This window comes from Harmonia axyridis, chromosome 1, assembly GCF_914767665.1.
Source record: "Harmonia axyridis chromosome 1, icHarAxyr1.1, whole genome shotgun sequence".
Lineage (NCBI taxonomy): Eukaryota > Metazoa > Arthropoda > Insecta > Coleoptera > Coccinellidae > Harmonia > Harmonia axyridis.
In genome coordinates, this window is record NC_059501.1 from 85104086 (window position 1) to 85119587 (window position 15502).

At 42.0% G+C, this 15502-nt stretch overlaps 1 protein-coding gene across 2 annotated transcripts in view; it reads right to left on the bottom strand.

The window, feature by feature from the left end:
• The window catches only part of LOC123671656 (talin-2), a 48416-nt gene that overhangs the window by 2005 nt on the left and 30909 nt on the right, over positions 1-15502 (bottom strand). Inside the window, exons 4-26 of one of the 2 annotated variants that reach the window (XM_045605618.1) lie at positions 14917-15436; positions 14160-14586; positions 14026-14102; positions 13748-13839; positions 13576-13664; positions 12312-12770; positions 11499-12215; positions 11021-11395; positions 9305-9881; positions 8134-8769; positions 7874-8001; positions 7414-7774; positions 6941-7196; positions 6548-6794; positions 6330-6488; positions 5832-6089; positions 5182-5734; positions 4907-5097; positions 2843-2959; positions 2580-2765; positions 1787-2116; positions 1219-1474; positions 684-1095 (exon numbers count right to left, since the gene is read on the bottom strand). In XM_045605618.1, the coding sequence (XP_045461574.1) occupies positions 684-1095; positions 1219-1474; positions 1787-2116; positions 2580-2765; positions 2843-2959; positions 4907-5097; positions 5182-5734; positions 5832-6089; positions 6330-6488; positions 6548-6794; positions 6941-7196; positions 7414-7774; positions 7874-8001; positions 8134-8769; positions 9305-9881; positions 11021-11395; positions 11499-12215; positions 12312-12770; positions 13576-13664; positions 13748-13839; positions 14026-14102; positions 14160-14586; positions 14917-15436 (7423 nt within the window). Of the gene's footprint in view, positions 1-683; positions 1096-1218; positions 1475-1786; positions 2117-2579; positions 2766-2842; positions 3762-4906; positions 5098-5181; positions 5735-5831; positions 6090-6329; positions 6489-6547; positions 6795-6940; positions 7197-7413; positions 7775-7873; positions 8002-8133; positions 8770-9304; positions 9882-11020; positions 11396-11498; positions 12216-12311; positions 12771-13575; positions 13665-13747; positions 13840-14025; positions 14103-14159; positions 14587-14916; positions 15437-15502 lie in introns of those variants that run through there. The other variant, XM_045605619.1, reaches the window with a different exon arrangement.

Consider the following 15502-nt stretch of genomic DNA (forward strand, 5'->3'; position numbering starts at 1 on the left):
CTAGGGTGATACTCAGGAAGTAGTCGATTTCATCAGAATTTCAGGATAATATAAAAGGTTTTCCAAAACAGGGTTTTGATATTTTATAAATTAAAAATGTTGATCAGAAATAATTTCTGACGCTTTTATTGATTTTTTCAAAAGATGACCATATTTTGCCAATTTTCAGAATTCAATTCTATTCTTCAGAAGCTCCTATCGTGAATGACCCTGTAAAATCCATCTTCACGATTAATTTATGTTACACCCTGTATATAAAAGCGACGTGCGATTGTGCCATACCGTTTGAGAGGTGAAAGGAAAAAAATTCATGCTTGTGAAAACCATGCCATACCAAACTACCATCATCTTATGCAATAATCTTTATTAATAAGTACAATATTAGTATAAAAAAAAAACGAGTGCAAAGATAAAGAATAATATTTTGTACAAAATTCGATTGACAATCGTGAAACATAATTTTCCGATATGCTTATAAACTTTGGGAGGTTATCTGTCACATAAAACTGTCAACAGGTTTATACGACAGATAGATAACCTACACTTTTAACAGTGACGCGCATATACATAACCTCTAAAAATAACGTTGATGTTGCCAGACTGGCTGGACTTCATCAATCTAATTTTGTGTCGAGACGATAAAGTGAAATTAGTACTGTTAACCACACACACCTCTGACTCACCGCGACGTCTCTCCCTCTTGCGTCGAACTGATATAACCATCGGTGTCTTCTCCGGAAGTATCGAAGGCCTTCAACTTGTACTTGGCCTGTCGGATGGCCGTGAGTTTGTTCCTCGCTTCCTCGAGTTCTTTCTCGATCCTGAACACTTCGCTTCTGGCGTCTATCTCTTGCGCTATACCTCCTACCATCCTCTTGTTGAGGACAAGGCTTCTCTCCTCCTCCACACTCTTAGCCCTCTGTGCGGCGCGTACCAGGTTGTCGGTAGAACGGATAACTGCAGTACCGGCCTGTTGGAGTCTACGTGTTGCCTCAGTATCACCTTCGGCTTTGACCTTGCAAGCTACGAGAAGTTGTGCAGTGGAACTTGCCACCTGTTTGGCTGAAGATATGAGTTTGTCCTCACTGCCAAGTCCTGGAAGAAAAATCGATAAATTTATTGCAATAAGATCGCCCTGTATGAAAAAACAATGTTTGCCAGAAATTTAATTCAAATAAGACAAGGTGCGTGAATTAAACTGTTAAAAATGAAAATTACCTTTCACAAGAGCATTGGCACTTTCTACCAAGCTGTGCGTTGCAGCAGCAACCAATCTTGCTGCAGAAATTAAGCCTTCAGACCATTGTCCATCATCCGATGATGAAACCGGAGTCCTAGACACTTTACCACTGTCGATGAGTTCCCTTTGCGCGGCACTTGCTGCTTTCACCAGTGCAGAAGTAGCTGCAGCAATAGATTTTGCCGCTTCCAATATCATCTCATCGAAGTTCATGGATTCGTCCAAGTCCTGAGTCTAAAACCAAATATTTTGTAAATTTTCTCAACTTTTATCGAGAACGTTCAAGACTATATTTGTTGTATTCAAGTATTTACCTGTTCCCACGAAGACTTTGCCTGCCTCCGTAATAATATGTTTGATTCCTGGGTGAATTTAAAACAACAACCAAGAATATCAAACATATCTTACAGAAATAAGCTCAACACCATTCATTATATTCACCGACAAAATATCTGATTATATTTATGAACAGTAACACTTTATGAGTTGGAAAAAAACAGGCTGTGAGCCTAAAAAAAGAGGAAGAAGAAGAAAAGTAACACTCACCGTTATAGCTCTCCTAGGTCTCAAATTGGCGAGCTTCTTAGCAGCTGCATCAATGGATGCTGCAGCTCCCAGCAGCTCATTCTCTGCTATCACAGTTGGATCATCAGGATCTACCCAATCGGAACCTTTAAGGAGTTCTGCAACGCTAACAAGTTCTGTAACGCTCTGAGCTATCTTTCTCGATATCTGTGGAAGGATGTGTTTGGCATCAGCGCTGTTCCCATGAAGAATGGCCAGAAGAAGTTCTCTGAACTGTTGTGCGCAATCGTTTCCTGCATTTAGTGTTCTGTCCTTTAGCTCAGGCGACTCAGCTATGAAATGAGCGGCACTCTGTAAAAAATGAAATTATATTCATCTCTAATACATTATTGAAAATAAATATGGCAGTTATTAAAACAACCAAGAATTTTTGATTTCACCAAAGAACGAAGTTATACATTGTGTTTTTTGTCATAAGTGTCACTAATGAACACCAAAGTTATAAACGAGCTCAATGTGAGAGTTTTTTTGGCATAAGTGAAGAACTGAAGAACAACAAAGTTATACATGAGCACAATGTAAGATTTTTTCGGCATTAATATCACAAAAGGACGGACAAACTTAAACATAAGCACATTGTGTCTTTTGTCATAAGTGCCACTAAAGAAAAATAAAGTTTCACACAAAGAACAATGTGAAAGTTTTCGGGATAAGCATCACTTAAGGACAAAGTTATACAAGAGAACAACAAAGTTGTACTTAAGCATAGTGTCACCAAATATGAACAAATTGATCCCAATGTGAAAGTTCTTACCTTGCAAATAATAAGCATGTCTGAGATAGATTTCCTAGCCAAATTAGCCACAGCAATAATGTCGTCTTGCCTATTGCTGATTCCAGCCGAAACAGCTTTAGCTGTAGCTCTGGTTATAGCCTTTGTACTTCTAATAATATCTTCAGCGGTCACCTCCTTCTTAAAACCGTCAGTAGAGTATAAAGCCTAAACAAACAAACAAAATTTAATAAAAGAGGATCAACAAAAATTTGAAATATTTATTGATAAATAACAGAACTTACTCTCATTTCTTGACCGATGACTTCAACAGTGGATTCTAGGGCTCTTGTACCACGAGTGTGTTCATCCTCAACTGCCTTCACTGTCTTCAATAACGAAGTAACGTTAGTAACCATCACCTGCAATAAAATGATGGTAACAACACATTCACATAAGCCCCTGGTGTATGTACAAACATGCGTTTAGATATCCATAATGAGATAAAAGAAAATGAAAGATAAAGAAATATAAAACAGAGAATCCAGAAATGCTATGAGATAAAAATTATAGTATATAGAAAAATATCATATCTGTATAATTTTCTTTATCTTTCTATCTCATCCAAAAACCCAATATATAGCTGAAATGGAAGAAATGAGTTAGTGAGAGATACACAAACAGCAAGGATGACATGATTGAGAAGGCACCCCATTCTAAACCACCAGGTATATAACATACCCTAAAACAAAACTAATAATACATACCAACAAGTATTTTCTCTTTGCAGTAGTGGTACCTCTCAAATTACAATGAATTAATTACACCAAACCACACAATTTATTGAAGGGTGAACTTACACAAAGATTACAAAAATAAAGTAGGTATAGAAAATTGGAAAAAATAATATATAACATAAATATGAAGGGACAATCGAGCAAACAAGAAATTGATATTAAACCAAACAAGTTTTATGAATTTTTTTACTAGGTTATGTTGTTTAATTTTTTTAATGGTTAGAGATTGGTGTGAATGATTTTCTTCTTTGCTCGATCAAGATACAAACACGGAAATGATCAATCAAGCAGTAGAGATTAAACATTGTGTAATGTCTGTTTGCAGTCCACTGTCAGAATTTAAGTTCTCTTTGCTGTCACTTAAAAGTCTGATGAGCTCCTCCTCTTGATCGGAGATCCACCAATCAGTGTCTGAATCACCTGGCATCTGCCAAATTTCATCAAAAACATATCGTTTAAAATCCACCTCATTATTTGTTTTCGACCATGGTTAATCAATCATTCTCACTTCAAAACTGTGGGAGACAAGAAAATAATAAGGAAGATCCGACAAATTCGAAAAGGTCTAACCTAACCTTACTTTTCAATGATCTATCTATAGGGAGAGTTGATCTGTTTAGACTAGCAAACCTTTATTTCAGAAAATGTCGAAAGGCCCAACATAACACTAACCACAAAAAAATTCTCATCGCCTGATAAGAAGTTTGAATTATTCAAGTTTTTAGACCTTTTTTGGAAGTTCATTTTGTCAAATTCATGTATATATTTCTTAAACGTCTAATCTATAAGGATATCAATAAATAGGACAAAATTTTCCTACTGTCATAGAAACCTTGGTCAATGAAGCTGTCAGAACGTTTTTGACAGAATGTTGGTATCATTCCAAGGCCTACCCCTAACTTACCATTCAAAATGAACCAGTTTTTAAATTTCGTTTTGGCCCTTCCTTTTTTATTTTCTCTTCTACACTATTAATGTGAAAAACAATGATTGAAGCCATTCCAAGAACAAAGGTGGACTTTATACTGATACCGTACCAGTGACCGCAAAGAGGACCTGTTGAATTGATAACACATTTCCATGTGTTTAGTACTTGTTCATAAGAACTTAACCATCTGATTAACTTTTTTATTATTGATTAGACATTATTCTCATTAAAGTCCACCCCACTTCACATTGAACAAAAACAAGCACAAAACACATGCAATATGTTAAAACACATAAACGAAAACAATGGCAGTACAATGATATGTATTAAGTTAGAGCTTTGTTTGATCGTACAATCTCTAAAAAAAAACTATTAACTAATAGTACTACATTTTTATTTATATACAATGATTTTTAGTTGGTATTACTGTTCGATTTTAAAATGTCCTTATACTCTAGCATACTCATTGGATAAAAAACTACATTATCGTGTGCTAAAATCGTACATTCTAAGGGTATGTCATTCCAGCAGTGTATTTTAAGATGTCAAGAAAAAAAAAACGAAACTGTTAAGATCAGGGTCGAATTAAGGTTTGGGAAGAAAAAAAAATACATTCAATGAAAAACACGAATCATTGGTCGTACCTTAGCACTCTCCTTCAAGTGGGCCATGGCAGGATCGTTTATTGGTTTGCCGCTGGCAGCTTTGGTGGCATGGATAAGGTCTCCTAGTGCACTAGCGACATCTTTGACGGCGTTTATCAACATCACTTGGGAGTCGGGATTGTCCGAGCCCAGACTTGAGGCTCCGAACTTGACTACTTCGGCCAATTGGACTGTAAGAAAGTTTTATGTCAGTGTTGTTAAACGAAGAAGAATCACGTAAAGATTTCACATTGCCAAACTCATGAACTACTCACCAATGGTGGACACCGAATTCTGAGCAGCAACAGCCAACTGCTCCTGAGTAGAAGCAGCACCAGCTACCAAAGTCTTGGTATCCTCGACCAAAGCCTTAGCAGTCTTCAGGATATTCTCCCTGTGGTCAGCGAAACTCTCATGTTCGTTCTCGGGATTCAAATTACCAGCAGTGGCAAACATTATCGTGGTCTCCAAGTCACCTATGATGCCGGACACCGTGGAGGCTGCGTTGATGCAAGCCTGCGTACCTCTAGAACCGGACTGTAGGGTGGCCAGTACCCTGGCGACCTTCTCAGTCACGTTTCTAGAGTAGTCCCCTAGCTCCCTGAGAACGATGTCGTCCTTCTGGATGAGACAGTGGCCTCCGGCCTGTACGAGGTCCACGCAGGCCCCGCCCAGTTGTTGCACGACCTCCTTGAGGCGTAACCCGACCTCGCCATTGGTAGCTGCTGCCGCAGCTCCAATACTGTCGTTGGCGAGTTGGGTGTATTTATGAGCCAAGTCGGCAGAGAGTGGCGCCAAGTTCTGGGTGTCGGTGGATGCTTTAGAAGCCTGAGGAAGGAAGTAGTGTTAAGAAGATCAACTCTTGCCGAGTTTGAATTAAGAAATTCACACAAATTGAAGATTCAGAGAAAGTAGCAGTGATTACCATTTCTCCGGCTATCTTGGCTATGTCCTTGGCGCATTCTACCATGCGAGTTTGGTAGTCGACGTAATTGTCATCGTCAGAAATGATCAAAGAGGCTCTGTGGTCGGATAGACGGGTCATGGCACGTGTCAAGTTCTCTACAACACCGGACACTATACCGCTTTGAGTGGATATTGCTTCTATGCTGCTCATTAGCTCTTGTAGGGCTTCTTTAGTGCAGTTGGCGAACTCGTCGATGTCTGGGTGGATGTTAATGGCCTACAAAAAAATAGAGTATCGGCTGATTTTCTTGAAGAAGATGGAACTAGACTAGACGTTCGGTTAGGTGTGCTTAACATTTATAATCTCAAGATGAATTTGCGAAGATGTTGCACGCCTTTGTATTGAGAGAATTATGAGTACTGCAGTCGATAATTGATAACGAATTTCCGTGAAGTGAAGATCGAAATAGACCAATATAACAAATCGTAGGTAATGATTCAACAAGATCCAACTCACCTTGGGGTTACCTCCACTGTCCTTGGTCGAGTAGATCAACTGAAGCGCGGACTCTGTAACCGATTTAACTTGGTCCAGAATCTGTTCCTGCTGCTTGGAATTGTTCAGGTTTGAAGCAGCTCCTATGGTGCCTTGGACCAGTGGCTCGAAGTATTGCACCTGCAAGAATTATTCCAATTAAACTTTAAACACTTACAAAACAACGCCATCTATCATACCATCTGGTTCACGGCGTGTCCTATGTTCTCGGCCTCGGACTTAGAGGCGTATCTCAGGGGTTCAATTGTGTCGTAAAGGCCTGCTGCCGCCCTCTCTACCTGCTGGCTGTACACCGGCAACGTGGCACCTCTCCTAGGGGCCAGGGATTGGGAGACTGCGTCCATGCAAGCGGCATCGATGCTTCTTAGGTGGTTGTTCAGTGTGTTTGCAGCTGTTTCGCATTCGTTCCTTCCTGGTGCGTTGTTACTGTAAGAGGGAAGAATATACTTGATGACTAAAGGGGCCCATATCTGCTCAGTTTAAATGTGGATACCTACATTTGACCTAATCTACACCCAACAATAGGATCTACAAGTATTACATAGCATTCTTCAAAATGTGCATCAACTCACCGTATGTTGGTAACCAAGAGCTTCATCGAATCCGAAACCTGTTTGGACGTGCTGGCAAACTGTTGCCAGGTGGAAGGATCTTTGGGCATCACGATGAGGTTCTTGGCAGTGTTGATCACGGAGCTGGAACTGTCGATAAGCCTGTTGGCGGGGTCTAAGATCGGTTGTTGAGACAAACGCGCTTGGTGGGATATCTTTGCAGGGATGCTGGCGAACTCGCTGGAACTGGCGTAGATACACAGGTTGTTCACGGCGTCTGAAACAAAAAACAAAGTTTTTCAGCTCTGATGCATTGCTTGTGGAAGTCCAACCAAGAATAATGATAAAATTCAAAATACTGTTCCCTCGAGTTATTTTTTGCTCAGAAATGGTCAAACTTGCATTTTTTTTAACAAAATATGAGTCACAACTTTCTTACAACTTGTACTATTGAAAAACCTCTTAGTGCCCAATTAGAAAATATTTATAATTACCTAAGAGAGGACCAGTAGCCTCGGCGCAGTTTCTTCTGTTCTCTTCCGAATAGGTCAAGTCCAAAGCTTTGATCTGTTTCACTAAAGCAGACGTAGAGTTGGCGACAGCCTTGGCGCTCTGCACGAATTGACGTTTAGCCACTGGGTTGGAAGTTTTAGCGCTGGCAACCCTGCACGAGTTGCAGAGGGCGCTTGTGTGCTTGGCGATGAGAGTCGCCGCGTCCAAAACCTGCTTTTGAGGGCTGGAAGGTGAAGCAAGAGCAGCGCAGCCCTGGTGGATGGCTTGGGAAGCTCTGGCGAACTGCGCCTGATCCACGAGACCTGGTCGACCTGCTATACTGGTAGGGTCCGATATGGCTATCTGAAAGGGTTAATTTTTGTTTCACTTTTCCGAATAATATTAATAATATAAGAGGGGAAAGTGGGTGTTTTGGTATATATTGGAAAGTTGCGATCTTACCAGGTAGGCACTCTGTGCAGATGCTTCAATGAGGTTGCAGATGGCGCCACTGAATATCTTGATGTTGTCGCAGAACTTCTCGTGTTCTGATATCTTAGCGCTGCTGGTTATACCCGTCATAGCGTCACCTAATGAGCAAAAGGTAACTGTTATATTTCTGTTCCAAACAAAATAGCCTGTATTAGGAGGCTCGACTGATATTCAGTCACTCCACAACAGAAAGTCGTACTATAAGTGCATAGTTAATCTTCTCCACTTACCTAACACTTTGCTCTTTTCAATAACACTGTCCAACGACTCGTAGTAAGATAACTCGTAGACAGGCTCTGCAGGATTCTCCAAAAGATGCCTAGTCGCCTGTATCTTCCTTATTGCGTTATCACACTCGTTCTGACCTGGTGCAGCCGATGTGCAGACGTTGACCAAGAAGTTGATGCTGTCTGTAACAGCCCTTGCAGCAGCAGACAGTTGGTTTTTGCCGTTGGGCAAGTTAGGATCAGCTGACAAGGATTTGGCGGTGGTCAACAAAGTGCTGGAGCTGGTGGACACACTCTTCAGCGAGTGAACCATCTGACCCTTAACCTGGATGTCAGTGGTCTGACCGGCCATCTCCAGAGAGACGTTCAAAAGGTCATGGAAGGCGGCGGAGAAGTCTTTGGAACTGGAGGCCAACTGCGTTGGACTCCTGACCGATACCACCACGCTGGAGCTAGCCTCGTTGAGGTTAGCCGCCGCGGTGTTGAGTTCTTGTTGCAACTCGCCGTAACTCTTGGAGGTGGGAGGTAAGTTATTGAGACTTATGATGGAAGTCCATTCTATAATGTTAGTGATGGCATTGTCTACGTCTTTTTGACCTGGTAGACAGCCGACTGTTCTGTTAAGAGAGTCAGCAATGTCTGAAAGGAAAAAACTAACAATAAAGAGATCTGAAACAGAGAAAAGGTGTAAGCCGAGGAAGGAAAAAGCTGCACAGAAAAGAACCTTCTACAATTGGATTAGTCTGGAAAATTTAATGCTGAAATTATATAGGATTTAGTGGGAATTGATGAAAATGTGAAAGTTTAAAGCATGCGTTGAAATACGAAGAAGAAGAACATGCAAAGAAGTAATCGAACATTTAAAACGAAATGGATGAAAGTGAAGAAATAAATGATGCTACAAATTACTGCTACATCTAAATAAATGGAAGGTTTCTTTCAGTAGAGACGCTTGAAGTGAAAATTCAGAGGAATGTAGGAGAAATTTGTTCGAAATTTTTGATGCTTATCATTTTTTCAAGCGCCATCAACTAGCTGCTTGTTTTACGACTTTCCTCATATTCAAGTCTTTCAAATTTGGATGGAAATAACTTCCTTCTACAAGATCAAGCGTCCCTATATAGAAAGACCTTCCAGATATACCAAAACCCCTCATCAGAAGCCCCTCCCTTACCTCTAGCAGCGCTCTGCAAGCCATTTGTCACGCCCACTGTGTGCAAACTTCTCTGAGCCTCCTCGACCAACCTGGCCGAATGAGCCAAAACTTCCCTGTTCGACCCTATAAGCCTCTTCTGCACATCCACGTTATTGGTGGTAGCAGCAACAGTCCTAACCGAACTGGTCAACGCCCTGAGGCTCTCCGCAGTGTCTCTGGCAGCCTGGGCGGTGTAGGGCTCGTTCCCTTGAGCCGCAGCGCTCATCAACTGGGCCACGCCTTGGTTCACGGCCTTGCTGCTGGCCGACATCAGTTGGGCTCCCTTCTCGCTGCTGTCGCCCGGTAGGGGGCGCAACGAGTGCATCTGGACGGCCTTGTCGAACTCTTCGAGCTCTTCCCTGAGGCTGTCGATGAGCTGGGAGGCGGCCTGAAAGCCTAAACCTTGGCAGGCGGGTTTGGCCCGGGTCAGGGCATCCCGGAGTTCGCTGAGGTCGGAGTTGAACTGCTGGCTGGTTATGGAGAGGCGTTCCGTGATCCCCTGGTCCGATAATGTTGGCAGGACCGAGCGGGAGGATTGGACGAACCTGACGGCCGGCTGTGGAGAAGAATGAGGTTAGAAATTTGAGGTCAATGTTTTTAGGGAGAAGCATAGTCTCCAGTCCAGTAATGGGAGGTATTGAAGGAATAATTCATTGATCTATGAAGCTATCCTATCCTGAAAAAGTCGAATGTGCAGAATAATTTTTCAGATATCGAACTATTAAACAATTTGTTTTTTCAGTTAAATAATCCATATGTTATTTTGAATAGCAATAAATAAACATCTGCATTAGGTGTTTGCTAGACAGTTACTTCAACAGGGACTGTTCATTCATCTTTATAAGGTGTAGCCTTTGGCGGTATCAGAAAACATTGAAAGACGGAAGAAATGTCCTAAAATAATATTGGGTGTAAAACTTTGCTTCTGTCGTTTTGCAATAGATGGCTATAGCGGTGAATGGTAGTCGAAATAAGTAGATCGTAGATGCCATAAAATAAGCTTAGGTATTTGTCAACTTAAAGTCATCGAAATATGAGTCGATTTGTGTCTGCATCATGAAATTATTCTTGATTAAACATGTCAGCTTAGGAGCCAAATTCTAGTCACTTTCGGGAGGTTTTAATTGTCTGCTTCAATATGAAGAAATCTGCGGCTGAACCTCATCGAATGCTCTCAAATACCTATGGTGAGGCCGCTATTAGTGAAAGAACGTGCCTAAAGTGGTTCCTAAGCTTCAAAAACGGTGATTTGGACGTCGAAGACCAGCATGGCGGTGGAAGAGAGAAGGTTTTCGAAGATGCAGAATTGGAGACATTACTTGATCAAGACGCGAGTCAAACGCAACAAGAATCGGCAGGATCATTGGGAGTGACGCAACAAGCCATTTCAAAACGTCTGAAAGTTATCGGAATGATTCAGAAATAAGGAAATTGGGTGCCGTACGAATTGAAGCCGAAATATATGTTGCAAGGTGTTTGTTTGCTTGTGAACAGCTGCTTGCAAGGCAAAGACGGAAGGGATTTCTGCATCGCATTGTGAGTGGCGGGAAAAATGGGTTCATTACGCAGAAAATCATAGGTATATCGCGGCCACGCTTCAACTTCGACCAAAAATTCACGGTTCTCCTTGGAACCGTGACTAAGCTAACCACTGTACCAACCAGGCTAGATGCTGAAAAACCTTTTGATACTCACGTGTACGAAAACTTCAGCGACATACATCAGCTCGCTCTGGTTGAAGGCATCCTGCGGTGTTGCCGCGTTCGCCTTTATCGAGTCGACCAACGGCGGTATGTGATCAGCAAGCTCCTGGGTGTCGCTTATGAGAGTCTCTCTGGTGGCCGAGTTGGCGTTGTACTGATTGCTCGACTGCGCCGCTGTTATGCACTGCGTGGCCGAGGACACAGCTTTTCTGGCGCACACCTGCACCGTCTCCACCATCTTGGCCCTTAGGGCTGGCGTGGTTGCCGCCACTATGGTGACATCCCTAAGTTCTTCGGCTGTGCGTCTCAAGGCGTCCTGGTAACCCACGTCTTGTGGGTATTTGGCGCACTCTCTTGCCGCCTCTACCTGTAATGGTGATGATGGTGAGTTTTTGTAACGTCTTCAGGGTCTGTTAGGGTCGAAGGAACCCCAATTCCTTAATTACCCTGGGCCCTAATATATAACTTACCATTTTGGCAGTCGCGTCGGCCAAAGTCTTGGCCGCCGCCAACAGACGTCTCTGTATGTCCGAATCTGGCAGTTTCTCCGCTTCTCCCTTGATGCTCTGTATGAGTTGCGCAGTTGCCTGACCCAGCCTTCTAGCCTGTCGCACCATCTCGTTAGGGTCTCCGGAAGCAGCCGTCAACTTATCAGTGGCTGTATAGATCTCTTCCACGCTATACTCCTGCACGCTCTCTCTGGCCCTCACCTTAGACGCGACCTTGATATGGTTCAGCAGGTCATTCAAAGTCCTAGAAACCTCCGAAGCCGCCAGTCTCAACTGACCGTTGAGCTCTTCATCTCTGGAAGTCTCGTTACAAACCGCAACTAGATTCTCCACAGCCTTAGCGACCTCCCTCACCGCCATGGTGAGCTGTTCCTGACATGCGGTAGAAGTTAGAGTGGGAGCGACCACTTTGGCGCAAGCTACCAGCTGGGATGTGGCCAAGGCGCATTGGGTGGCAGCGCCAATGACTCTATTCTGGGTCTGTTGGTCTTCGCAAGTTGACGCTATATTCTTGGCTTTGAGGACCAATGCGGCTGTGGTGTTAGCTACAGCTTTGGCTAGAGACAGGAGCATGTCTTGGAGTTCCTTGTTCTCGATGGTGTCTTCGCCGATTGTAGCCAGGACTTGTGTGCTGGCTTCTCCCACTCTTGTGGCAGCGTTGAGGAGGGATTGTCTTGTCTGAAATTGAAAGAAAGTCTAGCTTAGACGATGTTCCAATGACAACGCAATTGCATATGGTGGTCACACATCGTAAGATAATACAGTATAATCTACCTCTTTAGACTCGGGTTCAGCAGCCTTCAACAAGTCGCTGAAGGCAAAGCACATCTTCCTCGTGGCGTCCAAAAGCTTCTGCCCCATGTTCCTGTCTTCCATGAGGGCAGCTATCATCTTAACATCCTTGGTAACTTCCGGCAGGTTGCTTCCGATAGTGGTTATGGCAGCGCCAACAGCGGTGTGGTCAACCTCGTCTTGATTTCCTCCCGTCAGAGTTACAACCTGAGCCGTGGCTGCGTTCATGGCAGCTATGGAGGACCCGACGTTCTGTTTTCTGGTATCCAGGGTTACTTGCTTCCATTTCATAGATGATGCATCCGTGCCAAGTTCCGGTATCTGGGCTCTTGTCTCTAGTTCGTATTCGGATTCTTTTATCCTCGTTTGGGTTTGTGTTATGGTGGATACTAAGGCTCTTTGAGGTTCGGTCATCACGGAGGTTACCTTCGTTTGTTGCGCCTAAAATTCGTTGATATTTAGAAGGTGTTCGGTTAGGAAAAGCTTGATTTTAAAAATTCGGTAGAGTTAATGATTTGGAAGAAACGCTTCATATTGATCATAAGTGTAGGAACCTTTTGCTGAATTTATTTGATACAATGATTGATTCGTCAACTACATTTTGACCTCTTCAGGTGAAAATTGTTACTAACATGTAGAAGAATGTCGAGTGATATCCTTTAGGTCTATCGGCTCCTTGACCAAAATGTGTTTTTATTGTATCTATCTTCAATACTCCTAACCAATGTAAATCAGAATAATAGTAACCATACTCACCGGAAGAAGTCAACATGTATGTGACAAAACAATTGTTGAGTTGAATAAATCGCGGACATAAAGTTATTTCACTTTTGAAAAACATAAAGGTGAATTTGTGTTAAGTAGAGATAAAAAAAGATATTGCATAAGACATGCTTTTTTTGGTGGATGGAGGTGATATTTTACAGGAATTTGTTGTGCTAGCTAGATCTAAGTATGTACAAATCTTTATGTACCTACTCTGCCTGAAGGTCCGTGTAAAATGCATGAAATAAACACAAGAAATTAATAAACATATAGGGTATTTTATTTGCTGTTGATGAAAAGGTGATTTCGAGACAGTGAATTTAAAACATAATGATCAATGAATCAACCGAAGTTGATGAACACTTCATCAACATCCAAATTGAAAGTTTAAAATTGATAAATGAAATATTAGTAATTCAAGGAGCAGTTTCAATGAGGTTATTGTTTGAATTGTTAGTGAATATAATATAGTTCTCCTTACCGTTGATGGAGCATGTCCTAAATTCACTTGTCCCCCTACTGTGGGAATTTGCGGACTACTCATAACCCCAGTAATAAAAGTTTTCTCCCCTATTCAATACAAATAAAATAAATAAAAAACAAATATAACACAGATTGGAAAATATACGTTGTATCGAGGCAATAATACTGACCATTTGCTCCAGTTCGTATAACTGCTGGTTTCGCCAGAGATTCCATATTGATTTTACCAACTTTCGTTGTTTCGTTCTGTACAATGGTAGCTCTGTAACATAAAAAAAGTTGTTTGAAAAGAGTCTTTGCTATATTAAAAACAAAAGTTTTCAGAACATCATCAAAGAAATCTATAACTTCTAACCTAAACGTCAACAAAATTTATGACAGGTGTTCATATTAGGCATACCAACAAACAAAAGTAAAAATACAATTGTAAGAAAAAAATTACACTTACTTGTGTGGTGCTACGCTTTCCTCGAACATGGTGGAACCTTCATCACCTTCTATTCCACAATGATCTTTGGCTTGTTTCTGCAAATGAACACATTGAATAACCTAACCTCCAGTGAGTAAAACATTCATTGTTACCTTCTTCAAGATTATATCGATATAACCCGAGATGATCTGTTGGATCTGTTCGCCTTCAGTCGTCTGTACAGAGTAGTACTGATCTGAATAGTCTCCAAAATCCAAGGTGAAGGTGTTGGGACTAGCACCCCAACGTCTGACAGTTGTCAAAGGCCAAGTCTGTAAGATTTCTTTGGTCTTTTCGTCTAGTCTCAAAACAGAATCCTTGGTAACACCCAAAAGCCTAGGTACCAACTTGTTCTTGCCCTTCATCTTTTCCTTAACCAAGAAGAAAGTGACACCGTATGTTTTCAAGGCTCTCGCGTTTTTGGTGTATAATACTTTGGCCTCCAGTTCGTCTAAACCTTGGTGTTTCTTGTGCTCAGCGAATATTTTCTTTTCGATTCCTTTGACTTTGACGTATGATTGGGGTAGGAATTCTTTTGGCCTGAAATTGAATAAAAATACTGTAGACCATTTTCTGGAAGACCCGATTCCATTATGGATACAGGATCAACACAAACTATAAACTAATCAACATAGAACCAAAAAAATCTAATGAACAGCAATGTAAACACAGCAATTATGAAATAAATGCTTTGTTAACGTTGCTGTTTATTGGAATTCATGTTGACTATTCAATAGCCTTTCACGAAAGGCCATGGTTTGAAATGAAGTAATATTAACACCAGAGACTAAGAGAGATGACTCTGGTCTTGTTTCTAATTGGACTTTCACTATTTGTGGAAGAGGAGACATTATACTATTATTAACTCACTCCAGAAAACCTGGTTTATGCTTGTTCTCCACGTAGTCGCCAAACTGGATCTGACACTGAACACCGGCAAACTCACAAGCCTTCGACTCCGTAATAGGGTGGGTTCCGTTCAAGATGGCGTCCCTGGCCTGCACATACAGCAGATTCAGCTGAACGGGATCGTGTGAATCGATGTTCTGGTCGGAGAAGAAGAACTTTCTTCTCAAGATGACGGTCTCGTTCTCATCTATCCCCTGTTCCCTCAGAGTCTTCGCAGGGTCCAGCCAAGGCACATCGTCGTCCGTGTGCAGCTTCCTCCTCAGCTGTTCCATCTTGACATCCCTCTCTGTCTTCTCTTCCTTCTTCCGTTTCAAGGTCAGGGTGCCGTAGTTTCTGTTGTCTAGGTTTTCCTGGTTGTCGGGTAGTTCTTGTAGCACCAGGGAGTACTCATCATGGTTGGTGATGCCGAGTTTGGTGCAGATCACGACCATCAGGTTGGCCACGATCTGGGAGTCATCCACAAGCATCGTCTTGACGGATTCTGCAAGGGATGAGAGGTTTTTAAGAGGTGTTAATAGAAATACAGAACGCCAAATGATATTTTCAA